We start from the raw sequence: 25,370 nt of genomic DNA, 5'->3' as shown, positions 1-25,370 counted from the left end.
ATTATGTGTATTTTTTCCTATGCATGTGAAACACATAATGTGTGATTTTGTTTTAATTTAATTAAGAAATTAATATTTCTTCAAGTTGGAAAGAATTACCTGCAATTTCTGTATCTCAAATTTGGAAAGTATTTTATTGATAATTTTTTGTTTCTTCTTTGGTTTGCTCAGTCTTTTCTGTTATTCTGCTACTTGTGCTATAGTGTTTGTAACAGGAAATCATCCATGTCCTTATCATTCATTTTCAGATTTTAAAAATTCTCACTGGTTTATATCTATGCCAATTCCCAGTTTGTTTCCCTCTTATTTCCATTAATGTGACTTCTAGGGATATAAAGATTTCACTGTTTTTTATCAAAGAATCATCTTTTATTTAATTATTTTTATTTTTGTATTGTTTTTGCTATTACAGTTGTCCTAGTTTTTCCTTCTTCCCCGCCTCTGCCTAGCCCCCTCCTCAGGCAGTCCCCACACAGTTGTCCTTGTCCAGGGATCACACGTATTATGTTTTTGAGTAATAATCCCTTCACCTTCTTTCAACCAGTCCTTCCCTCCCCCTCCCCTCTTACAGCTGTCAGTCTGTTATATGTTTCTGTTCCTCTGATTCTATTTTGTTTGTATGTTTGTTTGTTTATTTTGTTCATTTGATTCCACATATAAGTGAGATCATATGGTCAAAAGAATCATCTTTTAAATGTATAAGTATTTATGGCATCAGATAATGCAAATTTATAGTTCATTAAACTTTACTCTTATTTACATTTTCCTGTACTTTTCTGACGTTTTGAGTTGAATTCTGAATTTATCATTTATATTAAAAGTTGCAAATTTATTTCAGTGTATGATTTTGGCTTAATCCAGTAGGTTAGAAATTTTGCTTTTCATTTTTCAGGATTTAATAACTGTTATTCTTTTCAGTTGATTTCTCCTTTTATGTCTCAGTTTTGCCTTGATTTAATTTATTGCTACTTGACATAAAATTTATTACAAATATTCTTTTATCATGACACCTGGGTTGATATTTTTCTTTTAATCTTGACACCCAGTAATATTGCTGCTTCTTTTTTTTTTAAAGATACAGTTTTGTTAAGTATTGCCTTTAAAATTTTGTCTTCTTTTGGTTTATACATGTTAAAAGCAACATGTTGGGGTTTTTAAATTACAAACAGATTCTTTCAATAAGTTGAAGAGATTTGCTTTTGTTTTCATACTTATATTAACTAAGTTTTCTTTTTTTTGAAAACCTGTATGATGGTTTAAAAGCTATGAATCCTTAAGAATTATAATCAGTTCCTTCTGACATTAACCATGATTTGTTTTCTTTTATAGCCTCATGTGATTTGGAGTGTAATCTCTGGGCTAAACCATTTCTCATAATCTATTTATTATTGCATCCCCATTCTTGAACCTAGTAGTGTTATTCTGTGGACCTTACATTGCAGTGTGTTTTGATTCATCCCTTTCTGCTATAGCACATGCTTCTTTTTAGTGAACTACTCTGTCTCCAAGCTCTGCATCCTAGCTTATCCTATTCTACCTTCAAGGTTCAGCTCAACTATCTTTTTAAAGCCTTCCTTAATGCTCTGCTAATCCTAGGTATCTATCCTGTGTATTCCACTGCACTGTGTGTACATTTCTAGTCATTTTTTCTTTATTTTTAATTTTATTTTTCTCATCACCATTTATTGCCCCGTAACCTCTTCTAATTCAGTGTGCTTTCCATAGTACCTGATACACATATGCTCAATAAATACTGTCACCTGTGTTTTTTCTTCTTTTTTTCCCCCAGTACTATTTTTTATAACTTACAAAGTAGTTGCACTTTTTTGTTCTCTATACTCCAAGCCCTCTTTTCTTTCTTTGGTTTGATGTGAATAAATCACTTAATTCTTAAGCGGTTTTTGTTTGTTTTGTTTCGTTTTTAATGCACGGAGGCCTGATCTGTTTCAACATGCACTTCACTTATTAAAGATGAGCATTATTTCTTTCCCTTCCTTTTTGTCATCAATTCTTGTTCTTGGTATTTTCTATCCTATCCTCAGACTTTCTCCACTCAGTGTAGCTGTTTACTTCATTTAAAAATAAGTGCTAGTTACTTCCACAAGTTTCTATTAGTACTTGACCATACTTGAATGCCTCATGTAACAATACCTTTTTTTCTTTTTCTTTCGTTCTCTGAATCATGCCCTTCATTTCTCTCTATAGAGAGCGCTTGGACTTCATTCACATCATCAAATTCAGAAAAATTAGAAGTTGTTGAAGAGAATGTGGAGAGATTGGCCCTCTCTTGAAGAACATCGATTCTTTTCTATTTGTTGATATTTTATCTTTTGGAATTTTTATTTGGAAATTTTGATTTTTACCCAGCTTTTGTTTCCATATGAACCCTAATGTGTTTCATTCACTTCCTGTCTGTGACAGTTTCCCCCCATTCTATTGCTCAGTTTGTTTTACTTACTATCCTACACAGCTTTTTCAGTTGGGCCAGGGTGTTATTTTTGTCTGTTTTTTAACTCTCTAGGACTTAGAGACCTAGTCTTATAAGTGACTTTTTTGAAGTCATTTCTTGTGTGTGTTCTTATATTGATCTTGAATTTGCTTTGGGGAAGGATGTAAGTAGGCATGCCTTGTAGTTTTACTGCAGGTTCCAGCTTCCATTAATTTTGCAATCCTAAGTCATTTCAAAAGTGCTTTTGAAAGTATTGTATAATTCATCTCTTTATCTTACTAAAGTCGTGCTACGGGGAATATAATAACACTGTAGTGGACTCCTTGCCATTGGATGTAGCGAAGATGATGGGCTGTATGGAGCAGGTTCATTTGGCTAGCTGACAAATCCTTTGTCATTGCACAAATACCCATGTATGCTAGGATTTAGTCTTTTTGTAGATATTCTGGCATATTTCCATGGCTTTCTTACTGATCTTTCATTACTTTTAATAAAAATATTGGAGTATATTTTATTTTCTTGCACATTACTTCCAAAGTAATTACGTTTTATTCAAAAACTACTTTCTGGCAAATATCTATAAAGAAGTAATTCCTTCCTTCCAAAAACTGAACTATTTTTATTTTCCTATATTCCCTTTAAGTCCTTGTGCTTTTGCATACATGTGTTTACAAAGTAGAATATAACATATCTATTTTTAAATAATATATTTTATTTTTTAATTTTTTAATTAATTTATTTATTTTTCCAAATACATTTGTCTCTGCCTTCCCCCCACCACTTTCCCTGGCCCCCTCACCCTTCTCCCTCCCTCAGTCCTTCCCCACCTTGGCTTTGTCCATGAGTCCTTGCTATATGTTCCTTGACTTTCCCCTTCCCTTCCTTTTCCCCCGCCCACCCGTCCCTCCTTCACTCTTGTCTCTGTTGGTTTCTCTGCCTTTCAGTGTTGCTGGTCTTATTTTCCTTGCATCTTTGTATTGTTGGTTAGGTTCCACTTATAGATGAGATCATATGGTATTTATTTTTCGCCCCCTGGCTTATTTTGCTTAGCATAATGCTCTCTAGTTCCATCCATGCTGTCGCAAAGTTTAGTAGTTCTTTTTTTTCTTTCTGCTGCGTAGTATTCCATTGTGTAAATGTAATATAATTTTTTGATCCAATCATCTACTGATGGGCATTTAGGTTGCTACCAACACTTGGCTATTGTAAACTGTGCTGCTATGAACATTGGGGTGCATAGGTTCTTTTGAATTGGTGCTTTGGGATTCTTAGGGTATAGTCTCAGCAGGGGAATCACTGGATCCAAAGGCGGTTCCATTTTCAGCTTTTTGAGGAGATTCCACACTGCTTTCCATAGTGGCTGCACCAGTCTGCATTCCCACCAACAGTGGACTAGGGTTCCCTTTTCTCCACAGCCTCGCCAGCACCTGTTGTATGTTGATCTGTTTATGATGGCCATTCTGAGGTGGTATCTCATGGTGGTTTTGATCTGCATTTCTCTGATGGCTAGTGATGCCGAGCATCTTTTCAAATGTCTCTGGGCCCTCTGTACCTCTTCCTTGGAAAAGTGTCTGCCCATTTTTTTATTGGATTATTTGTCTTCTTGGAGTGGAGTTGAGTGAGTTCTTTATATATCTTGGAGATCAAACCTCTATCTGATGTATCATTTTCCCATACAGTTGGCTCCCTTTTCATTTTGCTGATGTTTTCTTTAGCCGTGCAGAAGCTTCTTATTTTGATGAGGTCCCACTTGTTTATTCTTCCCTTTATGTCCCTTGCTTTAGGAGACATATCGGTGAAAAAATTGCTGTGTGGGTATTTTTAAATAATATATTTTAAACCTAACCCATGTTAGCTACTAGCTAACTCAATAAAGCAACAAAAGGAAAAATTATCATCGTGCAAGTGATTTGTTGTCTAACTAGAAAATTTAAAGAAAATCATTAAACTATTAATGCTAATGAGTTCATAAAACTGCTGGATATGAACTAAATAACCAAAAAATCAGTAGTTTTTTAGTATACCAGCAGCAGTATATTAGATAACATGATTGCATGAATGATCCTAGTCAGAATAACAAAACATTATAATGTACTTCCTAATAAATGTAACAAAAGATATGCAGTGATTTTGTGGATTAAGAGATTTTAAAGAAGATTTAAATAAAGAGGAGTTATAGATAATACTGAATGGGAAGACTCAATTTAAAGTTTCCTAAATTAATTTATAAATTTGAAGCAAAAAGAAAATAAAACAACAAAACAAAGAGAGTTTGCTATGAAACTTGACAGAATGATACTGAAATTAATTAAAGAAGTTCTTCAATTAATTTTAGTATCATTCTGTCAAATGAGGTCAGCAGGATTTATTGTAATGCTGTGATAGTTGAATCGTTGTGGTATGCCACACGGGTAGAGAACAGACCATCCACACAGAAGAGAGGCCACAAAAGGAGACCTTCCTGTGCATGGGAACTTGGTTTTGACATTGTATTACAAATCTCCATGGAAAGAGCAGGCTATTCAAAACGTAGTGGTGGTGCCCTGAGCAGTGGGGCTCAGTTAGTTGGTTGGGTGTAAGGTGGTCGGTGCAATTCCCAGTCAGGGCACACGCCTGGGTTCTGGGCTAGGTCCCCCGTTGGGGGCATGCAAGAAGCAATCAACTGATGTTTCTATCTCCTTCTCCCTCCCTTCCCCTCTTTCTAAAAGTAAATAAATACAATGTTTTTGAAAAATGTGTTGTCCTGTTATTAAATGTGTTACAAAGACCATGTTATAAAATTGACTTTCAAAATACTTGATAAAAACATACACGAAAAACTAAATAAATAGCATGGAAGTGAGTATCTCTGTACCATAGATTTTCCTTGTTAAAGATTGTAAAATCACGTCTCAGTCTTTTTGTACCACTTGTTTTCCTATTCAGATGCAGTTGGATTTATCATTAGGCTTCGCCCAAGGACTAAGTGCCCTAAAGCTAAGTAGGCAAGTCCCTTGCCTGAAGCACTTGTTGCAGGGGCTGGGGGAGGGGTCAGAAAACCTTGAAAACTCAAGATATTCTGTATGAGTGTCTTTGGTGACTTTGAGAGAGAGAGAGAGAGAGAGCATGCGCTAATAGCTTACAGGGAATGGGGATTCTGGCAGCGGGGGCAGGGCTCCGGGGTCTGCTGGAGGCAAGAAGGTCGCAGAGAGCTGGTGTGAGTGAGGGGAGGAGTCCTAGGGCTCGGCAGCAGAAATTCCCCTTTGCTCTGAAAGAAAGATGACAGCCCAACAATATGAGGATTTTCTGGCTTACCTACTGTTCTTTAACTCCTGAAAAGGTTCTACCTGTTTTCCCTTGCTTCTAGCAACATAAGGATGTCTGTTTTAACTGTAGCACCGTTAACAGTGAACACTGACATTCCTAGAATTTTTCCTAGTTGGTATAAAATGATTCAGTGTTGTTTTGATCTGTGTGTCTTTGTTGCTTATTATACCCATGATTGTTAGAATACCGGTTAGGCTTTTCCTTTTGCTTGTGTTGAAATTTTTATTTTTTGTTCCAACATATTCTTTCTTTTAAGCCTGTTTTAACTACAGTTTTGTAAAACAAAAACAAAAATACAAATCTTCAAAATCAGTTATTTTGTCAGAAAACTTCAGACCGACGGTCTTCTTTTTATTTCCAGCAGAGCTGATATTAGGAGGTAATACTACATAGTGAAATAATAATTTCTTTAAAGCAGACAGCCCCTTCCTTGATTTTTAATAAGTTACCTGCAGTCCTCTCAAGGGATGCTGTAAAAAAGGAAACATGGGCCCTGACCGGTGTGGCCCAGCAGGTTGGGCATTGTCCCACAAAGGGAAAGGTCACCGGTTGATTCCCAGGCAGGGCAGGGGCCTGGATTGCAGGTTCAGTCCCCAGTCAGAGTGTGTGCAAGAGGCAACCAATCAAAGATCCTCTCCCTTCACCTCTCGCTAAAAATAAATAAATGAAAATTTAAAAAAAAAAAAAAAGGTAACCTGGCAGGGGATGGGATGGGGTGTGGACAGCTTCCTGGAACAGACTATGAGTATACCCACCTGCAATCCTGAAGGAGAAGGAAGAGTTAGGAGAAACAGGGATAGTAGGTAGGAATAAGCCCAGAGTAGGAAGGAAGAGAATTGTATGAAGCCGAAGTTGCCACTTGGTTTCTCCTGAGGGCACATGAGTGCTTTCAAGGTGCTTTCAAGTAATTGCCTCCGGTTCCCTGGTTCCCTTTCCCTTTGACTGGCGCTGAAGGCTCAGAGAGTATAAAGAGACTTGGCTCTTAATTAGGGAGATCTGTCACGCATTCAGGAAATTCTTTTATTCTGAAAGTAGAGGGAATTTATTGTGAGATTTTAAGCAGGAGAACGTAAGTGTTGTGCTTGCATCCATGCACGGTACAAGCAGTCTATTGAAGAGGCAAAGTGATGGAATTTTAAAGCAAGTACTCTGCAAACACAAGACTACATTTTAAGATCAAACTTACCGTTCCAGTTAGGGGATTTATTTCACTTTGCCACAAAAATGAAAAGGGTGCCAAGAAACAAAAGAAGAACTTTCTGTTACAAGGTTTTATCTTTGAATACTTGGTTGGTTTGCATTTTACTTAACTTTTTTTCTAGTTTGTAGGTGAAAGTTTAATTTTGAGTAAAAATCAGGGGTTTTTAAGTTTGGAGAAATAGATAAAAATAATTTTATGTGAAGGTTACGTATCATGTATATGTATATTTGTATATGTACATACTTAGTAAAAAACATTGTGCATGGAATTAAAGTTATTTCCTTTGCTCTTGTCTTAATTTGTGTTGACAGGTTGCTAAAAATAGTTGTATAAGGCTCCTAGTTTCGGAACCAGGATATATATAAAAGATTCAAAGTGTGTCAGTTGTGAAATGTTTCATCAAGTAATTTACTTCAGCTTGGCAAGGGGAAGTCCTCTGTCTCCCCTGAACTTAGAAACTTTCATTCTTCATCACCCACCCTCTGCCTTTCCTTTGTGGCTCTGTAAGCGCTGGATTAAGTCTCTTCAGAAGTAAGCTGTCTTGCACACCACTTCCTTCCTCTCCCCTGCTCTTAATCGGTGCTCGGCTTAGAGAGAGAGAGAGAGAGTCCGTCCGCGCGCGCGCGCGCGTGCGTGTGTGTGTGTGTGTGTGTGTGTCCAACCCACACACAATGTGTGGAAGAATTCAAAAATTATTAGGGGTTGGGTTGTCTCACTTCTTCTGTACTATTTCATTTTTTTTTAAACGAGAAGGAAGCATGTAATTCATTACTAGAAACAACTTTGAAAAAGGAGGCAAGCAGTTGGAGGGGGGGGCTTTGTATGGGAAAAATTGTTTGAGGGTAAAAGATAAAAGATTTTGACTATCATTGATTTGGTGGCAATACTAGTATTTTCTAAATTCTGGTTTCTGTCACCTTTACCATCTATGCCATGCTAACCACCTGTCCTTCCATTTTCCTGTGAATGAGTTTATTTACTTTGCTAGGATTTTTAAAAATTGATTTTAGATAGAGAAGAGGGAAGGCAGAAAGAGAGAAAGAGAAACTTCAGTTTGTTGTTTCACTTATTTATGCATTCATTTGTTGCTTCTTGCATGTACCCTGACCCGGGACCAAACCTACAACCTTGGTGTATTAGGACAACACTCTAACCGACTCTGCTACCCGGCCAGGGCCTACTAGCTGATTCAATCATATGTTGGTTTACATTTCAGTTAGTTCATTGAGGTAGTGCATTATCCGATTCTAACTGAGTCACTTTGTGTTACTCTTTGAAGAGTTCTGTTCTTTTTTTAATGGCTTTTTCATGTCCTTTAGTGATGAGTGGATAGAAGGGAAGAAGGTCAAACTGGTTATTTTTCATTCACTGCTGTTGTGAAGGCTTTTTATGGGAGAAAAATGCAGCTGAAATCTATACTAAATTTTTGTTATGTGGATTTTTTTGACATGTCTCCCTCACACTGTTATTTATGAGATAACCATAATTACATTTTAGATTACAATATAAATTCTATTAATGTATCATTTACTTTCTAATTCATCGTAGCTGAGACCATGTGACCTTTGTGTCTCCTGATTCTGTTTCAAGGACATTGAACTCAGGTGCTTTGGGATAAGGATTGGGTGGATCCCTGCCCTCAAGAACGTAAGAATCTAAGTGAGGAGGAAAGACCCAACCATGTGTAGAGTGAATCACAGAATTTCAGAAAGTAGTAGAAGGAGAGGCATTTTTAGGAGGTGGGATGCTCCGGTGCCAAGAACAGGACGGACCAGACCCCTGGACCAGACCCCTGGAGCAGCGTTCTAGTGTCTCTGAGCAGCAGGTGTCCATTCGCGCACTGCTGCAGGACCCCTCCCTGCAGATTGCAGTGGCGGTAAGTGAGGTAGCGCGCAGTCAAGGGTGCAGAACGAGCGCTCTCGCCGAAGTTACAAGGATAGCAGTGGGCCATAAAGAAAGCACACTCTGGAAAGACAGCATGGCGGGGCAGATAGGATTGGAGTCGGGAAAGATGAAACCTGGCTCCACGTGCGGGCTCTGCCCCTCGCTGTTCGACCTTTGGTGGCCTTATCCTGTCTGGCCCTGAGACACCACATGTGGAAAATGAAGGGTTCAGACAAGGTCTTCTTTCTAACAACTCACAGTTTTAAATTCTGAATGAAGGTCAGAGAGGGCCACCCTCAGTTCAGGTTCAGTCATCTGGTAGAGCCTTGTGACAAGGTCCAGTTCATCTGGGGCAGACCTGTTTCCTGCTCTTACGGGAAGAAGGAAGCACTTTGGGGTCAGGTGCCAAGTGGTCCTGAATCCCAGGCCTAAATCACGGTGGGGTTGCAGTTGAGAAGCCACTGAAGGTTCCTGAAAGATAGGTAACATGACCACATTAGCATTGAAAGGAAGTTAATTATCATTATTTTTTTCCCACTGGAGGTATTTCTGTTGGATGTAGAGATTCATGCCTGGATTGGACTCAGAAATGATACTCAGGCTGTAAGAGGAGGCCTTTTTTCCTTTTATAATGTATTTTCAAAGTTTTTCTGCCGTGAATTCTCTAACTGGCAGCCCAGTATTTATTGAGAGAGAGGCTGCTGTGTAGTGAGGAGTGCTTTGTGCCTGCCCTGCGGAAAGTAGCGATACTCACCTCACAGGGTGCCGGTGGGGACTGAAGGAGTGAACAGGCATCAGAGAGACTGGAATGGAGGGCAGATTTGCTCTCTCAGAGCCATGGAGGGAGGGAGTTTATACTCAGAAATAAGAGTATGATGAAACAAATGAGCCATCTGTATTTAAGGGAAATGCTAAGGCATCATGAAGTGATTTTATGTTGTGAATTTTATTTTTCTTTTAAGCTTTTGGGCCTTGGGTGGTATTTTAAAATCTGCTAAGTGAAATATGGTTACTGTTGATATTAATAATGATTAATAATGATTTGGATATTAGAGTTGTGCTTAGAAGGAACTTTATGTTCATCCATTCCACTTACTAATCATCCATTCTCTCTTCCTAAGCTAAATTTAAATTGCTTTCAAAGTGTCCCTGAGTTCTTTTTGGAATATAAATATTCAAGTGGGAAAACCTTGATATTTTTAATAAGCCTGTTGCAACGTTCTGCCTTACTGAACCCTCTGGTTTCCCACATTCTAGACTGCTTTTTCCAGTTAGATTATTAGGGATTCGAAGGTGGACTTGTTCCCTCTTTAGATAGTGATGCCTTAGAGCAAGCACCAAGCAGTGCCGATGGCCCTTGTTGGCAGCCTGGAACTTGTCTTAGTGATGCAGGTTCTCCGCCGGGGGTCATCACGTGTGGATCCAGGGCAGGTTTCATGTCTTGTCTAATTTAAAGCTGACAAAACAGTTTGGCCCATCCTTTCCCTTCTGACCTTGGAGGAGAAAGTCAATGCTACTAGACTCTTCCTCTTTAGGTTAAACATACAGTGTCAGCCTTAGACAGTGTCAGTCCTTCAGCCTTAGAGCACTTTCATAAAACTCTCCAGCGTGTCAGCCCAGAAGTCTGAATGGTGACACCCTTCACATTTAGCCCGAATCTCTGCAGCAAGGGGATCGTGAGACCAAAGGTGAGGTGTTCCTGTACATGGGACGGTAGATGTGTCCCAGGAAAGGGGGGCGAGGGACGATGGTCTGATCTCTGCTTTGCTTTCACAGCCTTGCCTGGTTTTCCAGGTCATTGCAACCTAGGAAATGAGACTCGTGGGCACAAGGGGCTTTTAGGGTAATTTTAACTATAAAGAAGGCATATGTAGACAAGGAAATGTAAGCAATTGTGTTAATCATCTATGAAGTAATTATTTAACTCCTACAAATTCTGCTAATCTTATAATATTCTGCACTTTATGTAGTTCTCTTTTATTTCATTTTAATCAGGGGATTTAGCACAAGATCATCTCATTGGAAGGACCTGACATCTGTTGAATTTTGACTTGTTCAGTGATTTGAATGGTCGGAGTTGGAGGTTTAACATAGTGCAGTATTTTACAATTAGTATTCAAATGTGCATTCATAATACCACATTCCCAGGTCATATTTTTAAAAAAAATTTTTAGCAACAAAAGGATGGATTTGTTTATTTTTTTCTCCCTAAGTTTTTTCTTTTGATTATAAAAGGTATACATGCCAATTTTAGAAAATAAATATTGACAAATATTTTAATAATAGTCATAATTCAGTTATCTAAAGAAAAGTATTATAAATCCTTTGGTGAACTTCCTTTGACTTCTTTATGTATCTATATGTAACTTAAATTTGTAAGGTGTATACAAATTTGTTTTTATCTTGAATTCTTCTAAAATTAGCCCTGTTTTTCTCCAATCATGTTCAATAGGATGGTCAGTATAAAAATGTTCTATTTTTTTAAAGTGAACTCATGGTGAAATCAGTTAAGAAAGCTCTTATTTTAATAAAGTTAGTGCTGTTGGTTAGCTTTTTTTAAAACTGAAGCTTTCATGGAGACTTTAACATACTAGCATGTATTATCATGTTCTAAGCAAGTTGATACATAGTGTGTTAATTATAGAACCCTTTCCCTATAAATAAATACCTTGAAGGAGCTGAAGCACAGTTTGGGAAGAGTTGACAAGCATTTCCCCCTTCCTACGAGACATTCACTTGTTGGCCACCTTGTTGTCTGCTTCTCATATCCCCTGTCCTCTGCTTACACTTTGTGATAAGTTGTTTCGTATCAGATCATATTTGATAATCAGCCGTACAGTACCAGGTCATGGTTTACAGTTTTGATGAATACATTTGTAATGTATTTTAAATAAATATTAACATTCAAATTAGTACATTAAAAACACTCATTGGCTTTTATTAAGTCTGGTCTCTTGAAATCCTGGGGCCAGGCGTGGACACTTTCACAATACCCCTGATGAATTGGTGAGCTCCAATTTCTTTTCCTTGGAAGTATTAGTTTACTGCTCCTCAAACACTTATTCTTTTTCCTCTAATTCTGATTCACTGTTACTTTTCTACTTTTTACCTTCCTGCTTTAAGCTCCCCAAACCTAGCTCTTTGGCATTAAATAATTGCTGTTGCATACATTCAGTCATATTTAAGTATGAGAGATACTCACATTTATGTATTTTTTTTATTTTGCCAGCTATTGAATCATTTCACTACTTATCAATAATTCCATCATGTAACTTGCTCCATAATTTCTTTTCTATCAACCCTCTTCTGTCTTCAAGCTTTCTGCTAATTTTTCATGTTTTCCTTCACCCTCAGATACACAGAATATCTTCAAGCCTTAGTAGGCCTTTGAAATATAACTTTTTTTACTGAACTTTTTTAACTAGGAGGGTAGGTGCGAGACAAGTGTTATTCTCCCTTTTGCTTTTTACTTTGCCAAACAGACATATTTTAAATTTCATTCTGCCCTGGCCTGGTGGCTCAGCTGGTTGGAGAATTGTCCTGTAAACCCAAAGATTGCAGTTTTGATTCCTGGTCAGGGCACATGCCTAGGTTGCAGGTTAGGTCCCTGGTTGGGGAATGTATGAGAGGCAAAAGATCAATGTTTCCCCTCTCTTTCTCCCTCCCTTCCCCCCTTTTAAAAAATCAGTGGGCTTGTGCTAGGGTGAAGATAGATAGATAGATAGGTAGGTAGGTAGGTAGGTAGATAGATAGATGGATAAAAATAAATTGCTTTCGTATGTCTAAATATAACTTTATCCTGTTATATATGTTTTGTATCCATAACTTCTTTATTCACTTGGTTAATTTCAGGGCAAGTTATATAAATTGACTTTCAAATCAGCGTTATCTTTTTCAGATAGTGAACATTTGGAGAGCAGGAACCAGATTTATCAACTCCATTTTTCCCAGTCCTTCCTGCTTTTTGTTGAAGGGGGAAATTCCAGTCTAAAAAGTTATCTGCTGATTCATAAAGCTTAAATTATCCTTGACATTGCCCTGAGATGTTTGTATGTGTTTCAGGCTAACTTGAAAGAGTGAGACGTCCCTTTATCTGAGATGGTACCTGTATGTAATGTGAATAAAATTTAGAAAAGCCAAAAAGAAATATAAAGAAAATAGTTTTTATTTGGTTATCTCATTTAATGCAATGTTCAAGCACTGTGAAGTCAAATTTCTGTTTTGAAATAAAGTTTTCTATTATATTCTAAAATAAGAATATTTATGGGTATTATAAATCTTCAACTTCAAAAACTATTTACATTGACATTTTCATAAATACTCTTAAGATTGTATATAGTTTTGAATTATGGAAGTATTTCATTAGTTACCATTAAAACTCCTATTGCCCTGAAATAGAGAAAGTTAGCCCTGTATGGGGTTATACCAGTTAAGGAATCTAACAAAACACCATTTTGGAATATGGAAGTGTTTGATGAAGAATGCTACATCTTTTTGGTGAGTGTAGCGTATTGTATTACAAGTTATTTCGGAATAAGTTGTTGGTGGTTTCTTTGTTTTTGTTTTGTTTTGTTTTTCCTTCTCACGTATTTTAGTGTAGCCTTTAAACTATTCTCTATGCCCTTGGCACAAGGAAAGTTTCCCATGTTGTTCTTTTCACTTGGTTCCTTGAATTATTTATTGTTTTCACTTCCTTACCACCTATTCATTTCTTGGAAAAAATGATTTTTTCACTTTTTCCTTGTTAATCGTATAAAAAACATGAATAAGGAAGATATCACATGAGCACTTGCCTATATTTTATCTGGTGAAGATCATGAGTAGAGATTTGGAAGTGCCTACATAGATATTTAAAGCTGCAGGTACCTGTAACATCACCAGAAAGTACTGGCTACCATGCACGTGTATCCTCACATAATTTCATTATTCCATTTTTATTCAGTTGTACAGGCAACTGTGGTCCAATCAAGTCAACATCCTGCTTTCCAGAGTAGTATGTTTACTCCAGTGCAGCCAGGCCTGCGATCACATCCTAAGGCACTCAGGGCTCACGTGCATCTTTATACTATACCCTTCACAATCCCTTCCAGAAAACATGAAGAATGGTGAGGGAAGTAAGCCGAGCAACCCACCCTGGGATCACCAGCTTTTCAATGGAGCCTCTCGGTGATACTGAGAAGCGAGTGCAAAGCGAGAGGCAAGAGAAAATGAAGAACAGGGTTATCCTGGAAGTCCAAAGAGGAGAGTTTCAGGAAGGAGGGAGGGGTCGAAAGTGTAAATGTCTCAGCAAGACAGAGATTGTTTTACACCTGTAGCTTCCCTTGAAAGGAGGGACTGTTTTTCTCAAATATCCCTAACACCAAGTGTGCTGTTGATGCTCAGAAGAGAATGCAGAAAGTCTGGGGATGATTTAGAGGTGAGGAGAAAGCACTTCTTCTGGAAGAATGGCGTTCTCAGAAAAGGGTGGTAGATTATGGTGATAGACTTTGATGAAAAGATTTTCAGCTGGTAGGATTTGAATGGATATTCTTGTTTTCTGATAGTTTCCAACAACTCATGGAACTAAAAGTGAGATTGGTATTCTAGCTAAATGGATCTACCATGGGCTCAAATACTAGCTAGAGCTGTGCAATTAAATATGTAACAAGGAAGTTTTTTATATAGCCTGCTCTTTCAGCAGATGGAGGTGACATGCTGTAAATAGGTGTTGTTCTTCTGTTTAATTCTGTTGCTTTTTGCCATATTTAGTGATGCTTAGGCAGGTTTGCTGACAATCAAGAGAATTACTAATAATTGTCAGCATGTTTGCTATTTCCATCAACCCTAAGAAATAGGTCTTAGGTGTTACTGATTTGCTGTAATACAGGCATACCTCATTTTATTGCACTTTGCTTTACTGAGCTTCACCATTGTTGTGCTTTTTGTAAACTGAGGGCAAGACCCTCTTCCAGCAAAAAGATTACAGCTCGCCTCATGGCCATACTGGCTTTGTTGCAGTGGCCTGGAACCGAGCCTGCAGCATCTCCAAGGTATGCCTGCGTTGCACACATGGATGGCATCTCTCTTTTTACTAGTAGTTTAATCCACAGCATGTATTGTATTTCTGCATGGGCTTAGTCACTGTCCAAAATTTATATTGCACCAAAAGGGGTTTGATGATATAAATGAGGGTGGAGAAAGGGAGGGAGGAAAAAGAAAGAATTAAAAGTGGGATCGATACTCTAGAACAAAATACTTTTTTAATACATCTTTGAGTTTGGCTATTTTCGCGATTGCTCATCAGCTGTTGCTTCATGTTTATTCCTGCACTGTATCTTCCCAATGCGTTTGGTCAGTTCTCTCAGTTTGTTATCAAATAGTTTGTAATTTATACTGCAGATCTCCTGTTGAATCAAATGTCTGACCTGTTCGAGCAATGCTGTTTGCTTTTCTACAACAGTAGCCAAGAGGGGGAGAAATCACCATTTAACTCAGGAGTTATCTGTCTTGAACCTCCTTAGCTTTTACAAGTCATTAAACTGTGGGCACTCTCACCCACTCCTGCCATGTGCCCATTTATATTTTGAAATTTAAAAAAAAAACCAACATGGAGTTTTTATAATAAAGATGTAATAGGAGGCTTGGCATGTCTTTTAAAATTGTGATGAATTTTTATGTTTAAAGTAAGATTTTTAAAAATCCACTAAAAATATAGGAAGCATATGTGATGTTCTGAGGAGGAGTACTGCAGGGTCAATAGTAGTGACCGAGACTGGGCATTTCCAAGTCAGTTCATAGTTCAATTTGTTGGACGTTAGTGCCAGCTTTTAGTTTCCTCCTACAATGGATGTAACTTCACATAGCCTTAAAAAGACAGTCCTGCAATGAACTATTTTCTCAGGGAAAAGAAATGTGACAAGAATGAGTTTTTATCATGATGGGATTGGTGTACTGGCCTTTTTGAGAATGACTGTTCTGGCAATAAGATGATTTATCTTGATTTCTTTGAGATTGTGAGAAGTGTTGACAGCATCTGGTTTTTGTAAGTCTACTTAGAATTATTCTTTATGCTAGTGTATTCTTTCTCTGAAAGATATTCACTTCATTGAAATAAAGAGCATTTTTTTCCCCAGTTAAAAAAAATAGCTCATAAGATCTGGTTTGGATTGTCAGAAGATTTTTTTTCTTGGAGATGGCCTGGTGCTTACTTTGCATCTTGGTTCAGTTGACTGATTTTCCTTCTGTTTTATGAGGGGCACTTCTTGATTCTTAGCTTTGGCCACATGTGCTGCCTTTGGACGCAACAGTTAGCACGTTCTTCCACTTGAAGGATTAATGTTCAGTGAGAGCCTGTAAAGTTCTGAAACGTAAAGGAAATGAGAGCACTCAGACAGCAGAACTCTCTAGAAAGTGCAAAAGCCAGGTTTAATTAGGTAGCAGTGCAAAACCATTATCCCCCTCACAAAAGGTGGGGAAGAGGAGGGGCGGGAGAACAATTGGCATTTATCGGATCAGCTAAGCCCAGCCCAGCCCAGAGCCCAGCTGGAGCTAGGCCGGCCCTGCCTTCTGCAGGCGGCGTGCAGTTTTTGAAACACCCCTAAATGTTCCAGCCTTTAAATAGCAGCGAGTCTTCTAAAACGCTGCTGCGTAGTGCAAGAGGAATTAAAGCCGCTGCCTTGCAGGCAGGAAGCCGACGAGCAAGATGCTTAATTATTGTGGAAGTAAGTGCTTGTTACCGCTGCGTGGAGTGCGGGGAGTGCGCGGGTCGTCCTCGGGGTGTCAGCCGTGATTTGTAGACAATGCAGCCCTGTCAGCGCAGTGCTGGTTCAGCAGCATCTTCCCCAGCATGGATTTGGCAAGAATTTAAAGGCCACCTCTTGTGTCTCTCGTGGAGTCTTAGAAGAGGGTCCTCCGCCTTTATTTTCAGGAAGCACGCCACCATGCAGGATTTCATACTCCGAAATCGTGCCTCTTGCCTCCTGACTGATGTGCACATGAGGAAGTTGGTTTTCTTCGGCCCTCACCTGGAAGGATGCTAGCAGTTCTCTGTCGTCTCTTGGGGAGTATGCAGAGATCTAGCTACGGCAACATTTTGTTTCTGCTTTCTTCACAAATTAACACCGAAGGGTGGGGTAGGTTGCAGTGCATGAGGAAATGCAGGCATTTTGTGGAATAGTTCTAGCTTTAGGAGTAGATGTCACCGGAGAGAGCTTGGGAAGAGGTGGTGGTGAACGCTGGATTCGCTCTGAAATAATCCTCTTCAGGGTAAGTAATAAAGTGGAGGAAAATACAGAAGAGTGCTCCTGGGTATAATGGCTCTGGGAAAGCACTCTATTTTCTCTCTGTTGTATTTGCTCTTGCCAACTATGTTAAGCCTTTGTAAAGAAACAAAAGACAAGATAGGATTTTGAAATATGGAAGGTATTAAAAAGTGAGTGTTGCAGCATATTAAATAAAGTAATTTTTCAGTTTTTAGTCTTGTTAAGAACTGACTGTGTGCTGCTCTAAGTACTGAACCCTGCTGGTTATGTCTCAAACTTTTGGTCAGCATGGCGGTTCGAGATACTCCACTTGTCAGAGGTCACTGGAGTCTCTACTTGGTCTGTACTAAGGGTTGGAGCCTTGGTATCCTGGAATGAGGTCCTCTCTGTCCCCCAATTATATGAAACAGTTCAGTGAAGCTGAAGTATTAACAGTCTTTTAAAATATATATAATTTAAAAGATGGATTGATTTTATTAAACAATTTTTTTTCTTCCTTTCAAACCTGCTTTACTAAAATATGGGGTTGTGAGCTGTGAACTACATTCATTATGAAGTCTTTTCATGTGTCTGGTCTTGGCAATTGCATTTTTATTTTTAGATGTATTTATCAAATGCTAATTCCAATTGTCTTTCTCTCTTTTAGAGAAAGCATGGGATTACAGCAGCCACAGAGTCCCAGTAATACAAGTTCCATTCAGTTTTGTCTGAAAGAAAGCCATTTAGTAAAGTGAAGCAAAGGAACAATAGTGGATTATAATGTTTAGAAGATTTGGATTTTCAGAAGCTTGAAAATAAGGCATCATTTAACCTTTTAAATGAAAAAGATTAAGATCTTGAGCAACTGCTGTATTTGCTGGAAACCATTCTCCGTAAGGGAAGTGCACATTTACAACTTAGATACGATGGTCCTTTCCACAGGGATTTAAGTCTGATTGCTTTTCCATCATGACCAGCCTGAAACGGTCGCAGACGGAGAGGCCTATTGCCACCGAAAGGGCCTCCGTGGTCGGCACAGATGGCCCTCCCAAAGTCCACACTGATGACTTCTACATGCGGCGCTTCAGGTCCCAAAATGGCAGCTTGGGATCATCGGTCATGGCTCCCGTAGGGCCCCCCCGCAGTGAAGGTCCTCACCATATAACCTCGACCCCTGGAGTTCCAAAGATGGGGGTCAGGGCAAGAATTGCAGATTGGCCCCCAAGGAAGGAAAATGTAAAAGAATCTAGTCGTTCAAGCCAGGAAATAGAAACCTCAAGTTGCCTTGAGAGCATGTCCTCCAAAAGCAGTCCTGTGAGTCAGGGAAGTTCTGTTAGCCTCAATTCCAGTGACTCAGCCATGTTAAAAAGCATACAGAACACGCTGAAAAACAAGACCAGACCGTTGGAGAACATGGACTCCAGATTTCTCATGCCTGAAGCCTATCCCAGCTCCCCTAGAAAGGCTCTTCGCAGAATACGACAGCGGAGCAACAGTGATATCACCATAAGTGAACTTGACGTGGATAGCTTTGATGAATGTATGTCGCCCACATACAAGACTGGGCCATCACTGCACAGGGAATACGGTAGCACATCTTCCATTGATAAGCAGGGAACGTCCGGAGAGAGCTTCTTTGACTTGTTAAAGGGCTACAAAGATGACAAATCTGATCGAGGTCCAACTCCAACCAAGCTCAGTGACTTTCTCATTGCCGGTGGGGGCAAAGGTTCTGGTTTCTCTTTGGATGTTATAGATGGGCCCATCTCACAGAGAGAGAACCTCAGGCTCTTTAAGGAAAGGGAAAAACCACTCAAGCGACGGTCTAAGTCTGAAACTGGAGACTCATCCATTTTTCGTAAACTACGCAATGCCAAAGGTGATGAACTTGGGAAATCGTCGGATCTTGAAGATAACCGATCAGAAGACTCGGTCAGACCCTGGACGTGCCCAAAGTGCTTTGCCCACTATGATGTCCAGAGTATATTATTTGACTTGAATGAGGCGATTATGAACAGGCACAATGTTATTAAGAGGAGAAACACCACCACGGGGGCTTCGGCAGCTGCTGTGGCATCCTTGGTTTCAGGACCATTGTCTCACTCAACCAGTTTTAGCTCCCCAATGGGCAGCACAGAGGATCTGAATTCTAAAGGAAGCCTAGGCATGGACCAGGGAGACGATAAAAGCAATGAGCTTGTAATGAGCTGCCCTTATTTTCGGAATGAGATAGGTGGAGAAGGTGAAAGGAAAATCAGTCTGTCAAAATCCAATTCTGGTTCCTTTAGTGGATGTGAAAGTGCCTCCTTTGAGTCTGCACTCAGCTCCCATTGCACAAATGCAGGAGTGGCAGTACTTGAAGTGCCCAAGGAGAACTTGGTGTTGCATCTGGATCGAGTGAAAAGGTACATTGTGGAACATGTGGACCTCGGCGCATACTATTACAGGAAATTCTTCTATCAGAAGGGTGAGTAGATAGCTTTTGTTATTTTAATTTTCTGTGCTGTACTTTCTGAAAGAGTGCTATTTTTTTTCAACAGTGTGATATAAGATTTTCATATATTGCTTTTTTCTTGATGGTAAAATAGATATTTGCTGCAATGTATTTTTTATTTTGCATTTTTTTGAGTTACTTTTTCCTTTCAGGTAATGCCATGTATGTTAAATATTCATGTTTTCAAAAAAAAAAAATAATAAAGACCCTTTGATTTAGTGGATGAGATTATACTCTGTGTAGAAGACTTGTGTCACCTTTAGGGATAAATTTTAAAGTTGAAAATACTTTAAATATAGCTTTATCTTAAAGGTTACAAAAACAATGCTATGTTTCATTAATTCAGCTCTTTTGCAGTTAGTACCAGATCATTACTTTTCCTTCCCAATGTTCTCATCAGTTAATGGGGATTGTAATACATTTCTATCTGTTTCACAAGAATTTTAGTGGGGAATTAATTACATTATTTGACAAAAGTCACAGAGCCAATAAGTGTCAGAGCCAGGAATCAAATTTAGGTCTTCTGTATTTGAGGAGGAGAAGAAAGCACTGAAGAGATAAGTACCCTTAACATGTCAGTGACTTCCTTTCTAGTCCTTTTTGTTCTGTGGGGGGAAAACATATATATATACCTATATTGGTGGATTATACTTTGTATATTGTTTTATCTCATACTTTGAAAAAAGGCCCTGTGATTTATTAAAAAGTAACTTAAATGAACTCTTAAGAGCTTTCTAATAGTGTTTTTGAGCAGCATTATTAATTGAAGAATAAGTTTGTCATAGAAGCATCTAAGCTAGGAAACAGGGTGCTTACCAAGGAAGGGCGTTCACCTGCGGTCCATTGCACTGCCTGGCTGAGCAATCAATCTCTGCAGCCGGCTGAGTGGCCCCCTGTATGCAAATGACTACAGTACTGATTTCTCACTCACTGTTTTGGAGTTTTGAATCTTTTTTAGATTTATTTTTCCAAATGATGTTTCATTTCTAGTACTCATTATTATGGCTTTAGAATGAACCTTGTCATAAAGGTTATTACATGATAGACCCCCTTTAAGAGGGTTTATTGACCAAAAGAATCTTAATGTTGTTGCAAGTACATATGTCTCTTAAATATTTGTGGCAGCGGCCCTGGAATCAATATGATGATAACGAAGACCCCAATTTCATTTTTAAGGAAACTTTATTCTCTCAGAATAATTTTCTGGAGTTCAGATTTTGGAAATCACTTTTTTCTTATACTGTCCTTTAAAATATAGGGTTTCTCAATATTGCCATCTTGGCATTTGGGGACAGATAGTTTTTTGAAGAGGAGCTATCCTAGGCATTGTAGAATGTATAGCAGCACCGCTGGCCTCTACACCCTAGGTGCCAGTACGAGTCCCCCTCCCCCCACCCCAGATGTGACAATTTAAAACATCTCCAGGCATTGCCAAATATCCCTTAGACAGTAGTGATATTGTTCGTAGCTGAGAATGCCTGATTCATTGTACCTGGGGAAGCTTTCCACAGGTGATTCTGAGCTATTTATAGGTGGAGGCCATCTTACTAAAAACTGACACTTTAAGTCTAACATAAGAGAGAACAAATTAGTTATAATCTTACTTATGTGATAGTAGGCACTTTTTTTCCAATTAGGCAATATTATAGTATTAATAATGAACATTTTTTGAGCACTTATTATGTACCAGGCACTTTGCCAAACTTTGATATGACATTCATTTTCTCATTTCAACCTCTCTGCCCACTGAGGTAGATGTTTTTATTGGTGATATTTTCTGGATAAAAAAACTGGGCTTAAGTGACATTAGTGGGTAAGCTGTCATGGAGAGCTGGTAATGTTGGAACTGGCCATATTTTTAACCTCTGTGCCCTGTTCTCTTATATTAGTCTAAAGGGGAGGAGTATATTTTTATGTTTAAGCCTGGTAGAAATCTAAAGTATTTTCCCCCCTCCAAAGTTTGGGATGAAAATCTGAATGTCTGTATTCCAGAGTAATCCAGTTTAGATCATAATACTTCATTAATTTAAAAGTCACCCATCCAAATTACGTTCTAATTTGAAGCATGGAAAATACCCTATTATCCAACATAATTAGAACTGGTTAATTGAAAATATCGGTTAAATTAGGAAATCTTTTAAAAGTGTACATATTCAAAATATTTTCATTAAAATATATTTACCAAACTCTTGTGAGGCCAAAGGCTTTTCTTTTAGAGAGATTCTACTATTTTGAATTCTATATTATATTAGTAGTATAAACCACAAGAGCAAAAACATAGACATTAGCAAAACAATCTGAATATTATAAAATCTTAGGTTTCATATTTTTTTATTTCACTCACATCTAATCCAACAGCCTTTTTGTGTGTGTGTGACTTGTCTCTATTAAGTCTTTCCAAAGCCTCCAACCTAGTTTTTAGTAGAAACAAGACTTATCTTTGGTCCTCATATTCCATAAGCTTTCATAATATTTAATTAAATTTCATAATTACAGTAACAAGTCAACTGGCATAAACAGGTCTGATCAGCATGCAGTCTAGCTGGTGGGAGCAGCAATCCTGCGTGTGTGGCACTAGAGTTCGCATGCCATCGCTAGTGGGTGTTCGTCATCACGGTTTACAGAGGGAACTGGAGCTGTAGTTCATCTGAGAAGTTGAGCCAGTGAAAGGCAGTTAGTGCCTGCTGTGTTTTCTTGGGCAACACAACTTAGAATTTTTAAATCAAACAAGTCATTTGTCACAAAATAACATACAACAAATCATGACGATGAATAGCATCATTTGAAGCTGTTATTAAGCCCCCGAAAGTATATCTGTATATTAAAACATTTATATAATATCTATACTTTTATCACTGTATGTAATATAGTTAAGAAATTGTCTTATAATTTTTACATACAAATTGATCCACTGAAGTGAGTGCACTAACTCATTTTTACTACTCAGAACCTTATGGCGAGTCTGTCCTTTTGAAGAATTGCATCAATGTCAGATGTAATTTGTCTTCCAGCAACAGGGTAGAGTGCTCCTGACCTGGCTGTCATTCTAACCTCTTTATCACCATGTAGCTTCCATTTTTCTGTTTAATGCATTCCTGACTTCAACATAGCTAAGTCTCTAGGGAAAACAACTCACTTTACTAGTATACTCTACCAGCAACATTAGATGTAAAATTCAGTTGTGTTTGGATGATGAAGCTGCAGTTACTTTTTAAATATTACATTGTTTTTATAAACATCATTATTTTGAAAATTTAGTCTTTAGAGGGTATTTGGCTTCAACATGTAAGTCCAGTCCATTGCTGGAAAGAAGCTGGACCAACAGAGGAATCCCACTGTTTGCACCTATTAACATGAGCAACACACCATCAGTAGTGTTCTTTCCGGCCCTTCCTGCTGCCTACTTCTCTCTGCTGCTTTTCGAGTGTGTGTGAGGTGTCTACTAAGACTTACTGAGATTAAATGGTAGAAGTGATGTATTGTATTGTTACTTTGTGCTTTATGCAGACCTCCACACTTAGGGCTCAGAGGACCCCAAGGTGAAGCTGTCCTTGCGATAAGTCCAAAGGATGCAACCACAGCCTTCCTAGAGAGGAGGCACACGCTTGGCAGTAGATAGCATTCAGATTAATCTGGTCTTCTCCCTTTGAGTGCGTGTATATTTTGTATTTAGCTTTTATTTACACAGTCACCATGATCAAAGCACCAGGGAAATTTGTAAGTGGAAAATATGAAGTTATAGAATAATTGTTACCTATAGCCAGCATGGCTTACTGAGGAAGAGACTTTTTCCTCACCATTACTCACCTCCTTTGCCGTGCCCATACAGGACATTTTTCAATTTTGCACTGAGTGCATAGATTGTTTGAGGCATGACCTCCCTGAATGCCATTCAGAGCTATGCATTAATAGAAAAGAGAGGAGCCCGTGGTTGCCTCCGCTGAGGTGTTTGTTTCTCCAGTGATCAAAATATTGATAGCCTTATCTGATGCTAGGTGGGGTGTCACTCTCAAAGTCATTATTAAAGATGCTCTGATAGGGAAGGGCCTCTCCCTGCCCAGTGGCCCAGAGACACAGCCATCACCTGATTTGAAGCTCATCTGAGGATATTTTCCCCCTCCTGAAAAGAGGGAATACTAATGCTTATGCACCTGATTATTCTTCCGATAACTTTAAACCACCAGATTTGATTGTTTTCTATTGTTCACCTTCCTCCTATACCCCCACTTCTCCCCACCCCACCATACACCCATGTTTTAGAGCACACATGCGCGTACCCACACACAGACCAGGTCAGCAGTATGCTGGGGGCCAGGATTATTGGTGTGAGGTCACAAACAACTTGGGTTTCAGTTGCTATTGTAGTGTTTGGTTTTCTTTATTTGTCTTTCACCCCCTTGAACATCAGGGAACACCATACAGTTAAGCTTATTTGTAAAAATCTTGCTTATTTTGTTTTTTGTTTTTCTTTTTTAAATCCTATGAGTATAGCAACATTAGGCTTGAAGAAACTACTATGGGATGCCTTATAATTCAGAGTTTAAAAGGGGGTTATACTGTTTTTTTATTTGGATGGTGTTATATTTCAAGTAAGTGATAACTTCAACACAAGTCTGTTTCATTGAACCATGTTGTACTCTGTGCTCTTGAACTTAACAGTTAATTTCTGCCAAAATTAATAGGGAAAGGTTTTATATATGTATAATTTATTGTTTTAATGTACTTACTTGTCTTTTACTTTATGTTGTGATCACATAAACTGTGTATAATTTGAAGGGAGCTCTATGTAGTCCTCAGGATAATTTGGGACACTAACCTACTTCTTGAGAAACCAACCTAGGAATGTTCTGCTGTTGTCTTTTTATCTGCTCAGGGCTTCTAGTACCAAGGGGGCCATTAGGTGTGACAGTGTGAGCATTTACTCCTTTGAAAACAAACATCCTCTCCCTTCCTGGCTGTGATCTCCTGTGTCCCAGCACTGCTGTTTGAATGCTGACCTGGAAAGCATTCAGGGTTCCCTGTCCCCTGTGCCATGTCAGGTTAAAGGGTGGTGGAAGTTGATTAAAAGGGCTTACGCTTCCACTGCTCCTCCGTAGGTTTTATTTTTAAGATCAGCATAGAGTATCAGAAGGCCATGTTTTTTTGGACACTTGACTATTCAAGGACATCTTTTCTGAAGGTCCAGTCACATAGAAACAGAATTTGCTTTTGCAGTAAAACTAATGATGAAGACATTGCTCATTATGTCATTCTTTGGCCCTTTTAACAAGTTCCGTGGGACAGATGTGGGTTAGAATTTGATGCCAGGGATTGTTTTCTGGGAGCTACCAGGTGCCTGCCTTTCTAATGATAGATATGTTTTATTTGCTTACTTGTTTTGTGTACTGCATTTTCTGTTTTACCTCAACTCCCAGAGCCAAAGTTGATGTTTGACTATACGGCCTTCATTATTAACACACTTGTCTCCACTTTCCTCTTGCATTTTTATATTGAGCAGAGTTTATATATTTCCTTTATTATTAGTGAGCTTAAAAATTCTTTTTGGAGGAGGTAATTAATATGCATTTATATCCAAATAAAATAACTCTGTTCCCAGGCTTTCTCCTCAGTTCTGGCTATGTTTCTCAGCAACTGTTACCTGCTTCCACCTGGATGGTTATCTAGTTGGCAACTCAAAGCCATACACACAGGTTTTGTAAACAATCCTCCCTCGTCATTGCCCTCTTGCTATAAATGCCACCATTATTATCAGTTATTAGGATGTGCAACACTGATGTCTCTCTCTCCATTTTTCTCAACCTCCAGTCAGTTGGGAAG

The 25,370-nt window shown here is 38.6% G+C and overlaps 1 protein-coding gene across 1 annotated transcript in view; it reads left to right on the top strand.

The window, feature by feature from the left end:
• Positions 1–25,370, top strand: part of SIPA1L1 (signal induced proliferation associated 1 like 1) — a 312,113-nt gene that overhangs the window by 168,289 nt on the left and 118,454 nt on the right. The window contains exon 5 of the mRNA XM_054567334.1: positions 17,727–19,526. Coding sequence (XP_054423309.1) covers positions 18,029–19,526 — 1,498 coding nt within the window. The 5' untranslated portion in view covers positions 17,727–18,028. The remainder of the gene's footprint in view (positions 1–17,726; positions 19,527–25,370) is intronic.

The sequence above is a fragment of the Pteronotus mesoamericanus genome, unplaced genomic scaffold (genome assembly GCF_021234165.1).
Source record: "Pteronotus mesoamericanus isolate MK-2021 breed Mesoamerican mustached bat unplaced genomic scaffold, CSHL_Meso_final contig_182, whole genome shotgun sequence".
NCBI lineage: Eukaryota > Metazoa > Chordata > Mammalia > Chiroptera > Mormoopidae > Pteronotus > Pteronotus mesoamericanus.
The sequence above is the reverse complement of the archived record's forward strand: the minus strand, read 5'-3'. Positions and strand labels throughout refer to the sequence as shown.